General features: G+C 44.6%; 1 protein-coding gene across 3 annotated transcripts in view; it reads right to left on the bottom strand.

Annotated features, from left to right (window-relative positions):
• Nucleotides 1-9,133, bottom strand: part of tbk1 (TANK-binding kinase 1) — a 71,715-nt gene that overhangs the window by 11,108 nt on the left and 51,474 nt on the right. For all 3 annotated transcript variants that reach the window (XM_084193398.1, XM_084193399.1, XM_084193400.1), the window contains 3 exons: nt 4,733-4,849; nt 3,379-3,480; nt 247-343 (listed from right to left, as the gene is read on the bottom strand). In XM_084193398.1, coding sequence (XP_084049524.1) covers nt 247-343; nt 3,379-3,480; nt 4,733-4,849 — 316 coding nt within the window. The remainder of the gene's footprint in view (nt 1-246; nt 344-3,378; nt 3,481-4,732; nt 4,850-9,133) is intronic.

Below are 9,133 nucleotides of genomic sequence, written 5' to 3'. Positions count from 1 at the left end.
CTCTCTCTCTCTCTCTTCCCTCCCTCTCTCTCTCTTCTCTCCCTCTCTCCCTCCCTCTCTCTCTCTCTCTCCCTCCCTCCCTCTCTCTCTCTCTCTTCTCTCTCTCTCTCTCTTCCCTCCCTCTCTCTCTCTCTCTCTTCCCTCCCTCTCTCTTCCCTCCCTCTCTCTTCTCCTGCTCCATCTCTCTACTTAGTGGCGTAAACGTCCTGTTTACCTCAGTGTTTAGTAAGTGGTGTGTGTTCTGACCTTAATAACTCTCTCCATCACCATGGAAACTTCTTTCTCCACGCTGTTGAATTGGCTGGTTAGACCAATTAGCTGCTTCCTCACGTGATGCACCTTCCTGTACAGGGGAGATAAACGCACTATTGATACAGCACACACACACACCTTCCTGCAGGAGACCAGATAAACATAGTCTCACACAGTGCATTTGGAAAGTATTCAGACCCCTTCACTTATTCCACATTTTGTTACGTTACAGCCTTATTCTAAAATTGATTAAATAAATAAAAATCCTCATCAATCTACACACAATACCCCATAATGAGAAAGTGAAAACAGGTTTTTTGTATTTTTTGCAAATGTATTAAAAATAAAAAACAAATACTTTATTTACATAAGTATTCAGACCCTTTGCTATGAGACTCGAAATTGAGCTCAGGTGCATCCTGTTTCCATTGATCATCCTTGAGATGTTTCTACAACTTGGTTGGAGTCCACCTGTGGTAAATTCAATTGATTGGACATGATTTGGAAAGGCACACACCTGTCTATATAAGGTCCCACAGTTGACAGTGCATGTCAGAGAAAAAACCAAGGCATGAGGTTGAAGGAATTGTCCGTAGAGCTCAGAGACAGGATTGTGTGGAGGCACAGATCTGGGGAAGGGTACCAAAAAATGTCTGCAGCATTGAAGGTCCCCAAGAACACAGTGGCCTCCATCATTCTTAAATGGAAGAAGTTTGGAACCACCAAGACTCTTCCTAGAGCTGGCCGCCCGGCCAAACTGAGCAATCGGGGGAGAAGGGCCTCGGTCAGGGAGGTGACCAAGAACCCGATGGTCACTCTGACAGAGCTCTACAGTTCCTCTGTGGAGATGGGAGAACCTTCCAGAAGGACAACCATCTCTGCAGCACTCCACCAATCAGGCCTTTATGGTAGAGTGGCCAGACGGAAGCCACTCCTCAGTAAAAGGCACATGACAGCCCGCTTGGAGTTTGCCAAAAGGCACTTAAAGGACTCTCAGACCATGAGAAACAAGATTCTCTGGTCTGATGAAACCAAGTGTCATGGAAATGACCACCAGGGGGACACTCTTAGATGCATAAAGTACCGGTCCGAAGCGAGCTCCCTTATATACGGCTATATGGAAAAGCTACATAGGCATTGGTTCATAGGGTTGGTTCCTGCATGTGACTGGCACCGTCTCCTATCTTTAACTTCTAGAACATATTGTGGGCGTTCTGCCAAAAGGTCTGAGGAGGGGGGTCATGACCGTCTCCTCCCCCTCATAATCTCTACCCAGCACCTACAGGAACCAATGATTGTATGAGACAAGATGTACCATTCAAGGCTGTTGGGACCTCTCCAGCTTGGTGATAAAGAACGATTCATCTAAGATAGACTCCCTGGTGGTAATTTCCACGACACAAGATTGAACTCTTTGGCCTGAATGCCGAGCGTCACGTCTGGAGGAAACCTGGCACCATCCCTACGGTGAAGCATGGTGGTGGCAGCATCATGCTGTGGGGATGTTTTTCAGCGGCAGGGAGACTTGTCGGGATCGAGGGAAAAGGTGAACGGAGCAAAGTACAGAGAGATCCTTGATGAAAACCTGCTCCAGAGCGCTCAGGACCTCAGACTGGGGCGAAGGTTCACCTTCCAACAGGACAACGACCCTAAGCAGAGATCTGAAAATAGCTGTGCAGCGATGCTCCCCATCCAACCTGACAGAGCTTGAGAGGATCTGCAGAGAAGAATGGGAGAAACTCCCCAAATACAGGTGTGCCAAGCTTGTAGCGTCATACCCAAGAAGACTCAATGCTGTAATCGCTGCCAAAGGTGCTTCAACAAAGTACTGAGAAAAGGGCCTGAATACTTATGTAAATGTGATATTTCCGTTTCTTTTTTTGATACATTTGCAACAATTTCTAAAAACGTGTTTTCGCTTTGTCATTATGGGGTATTGGCTGTAGATTGATGAGGGGAAAAAATGATTTATCAATTTTAGAATAAGGCTGTAACGTAACAAAGTGTGGAAAAAGTCATTTACAGGACACTGACCTCATCTGATAACTTCCTTCATTTACAGGACACACTGACCTCATCTGATAACTTCCTTCATTTACAGGACACACTGACCTCATCTGATAACTTCCTTCATTTACAGGACACACTGACCTCATCTGATAACCTCCTTCATTTACAGGACACACTGACCTCATCTGATAACTTCCTTCATTTACAGGACACACTGACCTCATCTGATAACTTCCTTCATTTACAGGACACACTGACCTCATCTGATAACCTCCTTCATTTGCAGGACACACTGACCTCATCTGATAACTTCCTTCATTTACAGGACACACTGACCTCATCTGATAACTTCCTTCATTTACAGGACACACTGACCTCATCTGATAACTTCCTTCATTTACAGGACACACTGACCTCATCTGATAACTTCCTTCATTTACAGGACACACTGACCTCATCTGATAACCTCCTTCATTTACAGGACACACTGACCTCATCTGATAACCTCCTTCATTTACAGGACACACTGACCTCATCTGATAACTTCCTTCATTTACAGGACACACTGACCTCATCTGATAACTTCCTTCATTTACAGGACACACTGACCTCATCTGATAACTTCCTTCATTTACAGGACACACTGACCTCATCTGATAACTTCCTTCATTTACAGGACACACTGACCTCATCTGATAACTTCCTTCATTTACAGGACACACTGACCTCATCTGATAACCTCCTTCATTTACAGGACACACTGACCTCATCTGATAACTTCCTTCATTTACAGGACACACTGACCTCATCTGATAACCTCCTTCATTTACAGGACACACTGACCTCATCTGATAACCTCCTTCATTTACAGGACACACTGACCTCATCTGATAACTTCCTTCATTTACAGGACACACTGACCTCATCTGATAACTTCCTTCATTTACAGGACACACTGACCTCATCTGATAACTTCCTTCATTTACAGGACACACTGACCTCATCTGATAACTTCCTTCATTTACAGGACACACTGACCTCATCTGATAACCTCCTTCATTTACAGGACACACTGATCTCATCTGATAACCTCCTTCATTTACAGGACACACTGACCTCATCCACTCCTCGCTCTTAGAGATGAAGATGCGGTACTTCATGGCACACTCCTCTGTGAACAGAGACCTGGCCTTGGTGGCGTGGAACACCAACTTCTGTCTGTCAGAGGAGAAACAGGAGGACTAATGTTAGGGTTGAGGAGCAGGTCTGTCATCATGGATAAAGGAGGACTAATGTTAGGGTTGAGGAGCAGGTCTGTCATCATGGATAAAGGAGGACTAATGTTAGGGTTGAGGAGCAGGTCTGTCATCATGGATAAAGGAGGACTAATGTTAGGGTTGAGGAGCAGGTCTGTCATCATGGATAAAGGAGGACTAATGTTAGGGTTGTAAGAAGTCATCTAAACAGAGGGTAATGGGTTGCAATAAGCATAGTTAGGTTTAAATCCAAATGGCAACAGATTATTATCTATATTAAAAAATATATATATAATGGTTAGTCATTTAGCAGACGCTCTTATCCAGAGCGATTTACAGGAGCAATTAGGGTTAAGTGCCTTGCTCAAGGGCACGTCGACAGATTTTTCACCTAGTCGGCTCAGGGATTAGAACCAGCGACCTTTCGGTTACTGGCACTACGCTCTTAACCACTAAGCTACCTGCCGCCCAAATATTCAAAAATCCACATAAAACACATTTTCCCACCAGAGATCAAATTCAAATTGCCTCGTTGTGGATAAAAGGCTGTGCTTGATGACACAGTGCACATAAAAATACCTTTTGCGGTTAAATTCCCAAGTACCAAAAAAATACAAGTTAAATGGGTTTCCATCGCATTTTCAACTCTACTGATGGTCTTGTCACAACAAATGTTGCGCTCTATAGCCAATGTGCCCATTCTGGTCTTGGCACGTGCGCTCTATCACGTGCGCTCTATCCAAAACAGCTGGCAGATACAGTGTGGGTAGGCTATCTACATGATGAGATTATTATGGATCAGAGCGAGAGTTTTATTCGTCAAGCGGCAGTCAAGCATTGATCATCACGTCACCAGACTAAGACCCTGGATATTTATTGGGAAGGAGCATCAAGCTCATCGCCGTGTATTTTCACCACCCTTATTATTCTACAGTGTATCTGTAGCCGTGGGAGGACCACACACCGTATCATCACGTGACTCCAAGTTTACGTCCATATGACGGTTGTTATATCAATATTTCACATCATTCATTTTACAGACGTGAAAAAGATCCCACCTCGCCTAACGTATTTTGTTTTTGTTGACATTTGGAAAGTTTACCGATAAACGTTTCCATCAGACCCCGTTGTGACATTTCATACCCGACGTGTACTTCACTCACACAGAAAGGTTGGGCGGAAACCTGGTCAGTCGGACAGAAAGACGGACCTACTTGTCAAATTTGTGTATCTGTTCCTCGTTGTAAGGCAGACGTCTCTCAGCCTTGTCCTTCTTGAACTGGTGGTAGATGGCTGTAATGGAGTCCAGGAGAACCTTAATCCTCTCAACACTGAGACAGAGACAGAGACAGAGACAGAGACAGAGACAGAGAGAGAGAGAGAGAGAGAGAGAGAGAGAGAGAGAGAGAGAGAGAGAGAGAGAGAGACAGAGACAGAGACAGAGACAGAGACAGAGACAGAGACAGAGACAGAGAGGAAACCATGAGCAAACTGGTGGTAGATGGCTGAAAGGAGCTGTGGAACTAATGTTAGGGTTTAGGAAGAACCTTAACATTAGTCCACAGATATTGGATATTGCCGTCATACTTTTTTTGTATGGAGATCTGGGAAGTGTACTGTAACCTCGTACATTATGTATCGCCCTATGTTACGGTGTGGAAAACAGTTTTCATGGGCACACATATCCAAAATAATGTATGTGATTGCAAAATCGAATGCTTCTAACAGAAAGAGTACCTTTAACATGATTAATAAAAACAGAAATCGATACCGTCATTAACGGGGTTCTTCACTAATTATCCGTAATAGTTGTTTGAAGCGTTTGATGTCTAGCTGTTTAGTTACATGGGGGGACATTATCACACAACATCAGCTGATTCAGTAAAGGATTTTCAGAATTGACAGTCAAGTGATAAAGAACTTGTGTGATACTGCACGCGATTGAACAGCCAAAGTGCAGGAATTCATGTTGATCTGGAGGATTGACAGAACATTTTGGTATCTATGTTGTTACAGTGGTCAAGATAATTAGCCTATGTTGTGGACAACATGAAGTCAAGATTCCTGAGGTAAGATTACGGTCCGTGTAAGTCTTCATCGTTTGGTTTTGGAGTTAGAAACGGAGCAGTCGGGATTTGTGAAAAGGGCTTGTTTTTTTGTTTTTGAATATAAAACCAAAAAACAACTTGATATTCCGATGCTCAAATGTGGGTGGGGTTAAATGTGGAATGCCTGGTCAAGTGCACAGCCGACACTTCCTGTCCTTTCAAAGTCTATTATCTATTAATTGATTAATAGCTGCCCATGGCGTGCCGCAGCGCCAAGGTAAGATTTCTCAATTTCTGCATAAGATGTAGTGTACATTTACTTATTAACTGCTGTTACTGTAAGTGATTATCTGAGTGATAAGTCTGTGTGTGTATAGCAATGGAATTAAACATCCAACCGATGCCCTCAAGTGTCGTGCTGTAGGTCCACCTACTGTCCTGAAACAACCCCTAGCCCCAATCCCTAGCCCCTACCCCTAGCCCCAACCCATAGCCCCAACCCCTAGCCCCAACCCCTAGCCCCAACCCCATAGCCCCAACCCCTAGCCCCAACCCCATAGCCCCAACCCCAACCCATAGCCCCAACCCATAGCCCCAACCCCTAGCCCCAATCCCAACCCCTAGCCCCAACCCCTAGCCCCAACCCCTAGCCCCAACCCCTAGCCCCAACCCCAACCCCTAGCCCCAACCCCTAGCCCCAACCCCAACCCATAGCCCCAACCCATAGCCCCAACCCCTAGCCCCAACCCCAACCCATAGCCCCAACCCCTAGCCCCAACCCCTAGCCCCAACCCATAGCCCCAACCCCTAGCCCCAACCCCTAGCCCCAACCCCTAGCCCCAACCCCTTGACACTAGTGGAGATCTGAGAGGATTGGACGGGTGTAAAGCAATACCTGCCAAAATTCCCCCAAGCCAATCAGAGGGTAAGGTGGAGCTCTCACCATGTCACCACCCACCAATCCCTCTCAGATCTCTACAAGTGTCCAGACTCTGGGCAGTAGGGGCTAGGGTTTGTTTCTGGACAGGCCATGGGTATTATGGTAGTTCAGTCAGAATAATTATCTTTAGCACCCTCCCGTGCTACCGAAGGGGTTTTGGAACATTTCGGCGGACTCTTTGCCCTGAACGAGTACCTGAAGAAAACTTTGCATCGACAGGAATGTCTCTTTTTTGTGACAACTTTGATTTGCTGTGGGAGCAAAGAGCATTTTTTAAAAAGAGACGGGATTCACCCTAACCGCAAGGGGGTTCCAGGATTATTTCCAGCAACATCTCAAACTGTTTTAGAGACTGATGGACAGGGTCCGGTAGTGCTCCAGTTCTCCCTGTCAGAATAACCAACAGAGGACTTGGAAACCATATCAACTCCTGTAGAAATTACACTATGGCCTAATTTATGTTCCTTTAACTCCGCCTACTAGTGAGTTTATACGAACTGTCATCTTCTACCATTCTGATAGATTGGAGACTGTCAGACAACGTGGTTGTAACGTTAATCATTTGGTTGTTGTTATTTCCATTTGTTACCTCTAGGCAGATGCCCCAGGGGTCTACACTCATTGAATATGGCACTTTTAAATGTTAGAGCAATCACTAGCAAAATCTCTCTCGTGAATGACCTCATTACTGAGCGCAAAGTTGATTCAGCTTTTCATACTCTATCAGAAAAGGGAAAAAGGGTGGGGGGACAGCCTCTATTTTTACTAATGCTCTCAGCTGTAAGGATATTTCATTTGGCAACTTTGGGTCTTCTGAGCATCACGCTATACTGTTTAAATGTCAGCCGTAACCCTGTATAGGCCACCAAAGCACTGCCCCACTTTCTTTACTGATTTCTCTCTGAACTATTGTCTTTTGTCCTTGAGAACTATGATAAAATCATCGTGTTGGGCGATTTTAATATTCATGTTGACAAAAGAGACTGACTCCAAGGCCATTGAATCTATTCATATTTTGATCTCTATGGACTTTATCCAACATGTTACTGGGCCCACCCATAACCACGGCCATACTCTGGACCTGGTTATTACCAAGGGGCTTTCTATTGACATATCCTCTATTGTCGATGTTGATATTATCTGATCACCACTGTGGATGTTTTTCCTACCTTGTTGCCCATAGCAACACAGGGTAATACTGAACGTATTATTAAGAAACGCCGTCTTACCTCTGAAGTTGCTAGAGATTTTATTGAGTGTATGAACAATACTCCACCACCTATTCTTCCTCCCTCTTGTGGTGATTTAGTTGATCACTTTAATAGCAAATTAAAGGGCAACCATTGATGCCATATAGCTGCAGTAAAGTTGGAAAAGGCCACATCCAGACGGAGAGCCCCTTGGATGAGTGAGGAAACTAATAGATTAAAGAGAAATTGCAGAAAGGCAGAGCGGAAGTGGAGAAAGTCCAAGTTGTAGGTCCATTATGATATTCTGAGAGAGCAACTTGCCGTATATAGCAAGGCAATTAGAAATGCCAGACGGGCTTTTTAAACTTGATCACTAATAATCAGAATCATTCGAGAGGGCTCTTCTCGACCATTGATAGCCTGATAAATCCTACCCCTGCAAACCTATGTGAACTTTCCTCCACATCTAAATGTGATGAGTTTGCGGCATATTTCAGAGATAAGATAACCAACATTAGGCTGGGTATCAGTCAAGCAAGACCTGATGAGAAGTTTTGATGATATGTGCCCCTAGCCTACCACGCAAAGGCACTATGGATTTATTTTCCCTGGTTGACACAGACATGCTCAGTAAAATGATATCACAACTGAAGCCTTCTACCTGCCTTCTCGATTCTCACCCCGCCACCTTCTTCAAAACCGTTTTTAATTGCATATCTGAAGAAGTGCAAGCTATTGTTAATCACTCCCTGTTTCACAGGCACTTTCCCCACTGCTATGGTGAAACCCCTTCTGAAGAAAATGTATCTAGATTCTTCAGCTCTTAGACATTTTCGGCCAATTCTTAAGCAAAATCCTGGATACATTTTTTAAGTGGCAACTGTATTTTAGAAAAATTCCAATCTGGTTTTCGTGCCCACCACAGCACAGAGACAGCCTTAGTTAAAGTGGTAAAGTATCTTAGAGCCAAACAGCTCTCTGTCCTTGTACTCTTGGATTTAAGTGCTGCATTAGACACTGTTGACCATGATGTCCTTCTGGACAGACAGGAGAGGTGGGTTGGCCTCTGTTGACCATGATGTCCTTCTGGACAGACTGGAGAGGTGGTTGGCCTCTGTTGACCATGATGTCCTTCTGGACAGACAGGAGAGGTGGTTGGCCTCTGTTGACCATGATGTCCTTCTGGACAGACTGGAGAGGTGGTTGGCCTCTCCGGTCCAGTTTTAAATTGGTTCAGGACCTATTTAACCAGTCGAGAGTTGTCGTCACCCTTGGTGAACATAAATCAGAGAAAATACATATCACATGTGGCTTTCCACAAGGTTTCTGTGTCACCAGAGGATTTTAGCTCCATGGATAAATTATTAGACTGTATTAGTGATTTAAATACTTGGATGGCTCACAACTTCCCCCAGCTAAATCAAGACAAGACCGAGG

Source organism: Coregonus lavaretus, assembly GCF_964263955.1.
Source record: "Coregonus lavaretus genome assembly, contig: HAP1_SCAFFOLD_493, whole genome shotgun sequence".
NCBI classification, from domain to species: domain Eukaryota; kingdom Metazoa; phylum Chordata; class Actinopteri; order Salmoniformes; family Salmonidae; genus Coregonus; species Coregonus lavaretus.
The sequence above is the reverse complement of the archived record's forward strand: the minus strand, read 5'-3'. Positions and strand labels throughout refer to the sequence as shown.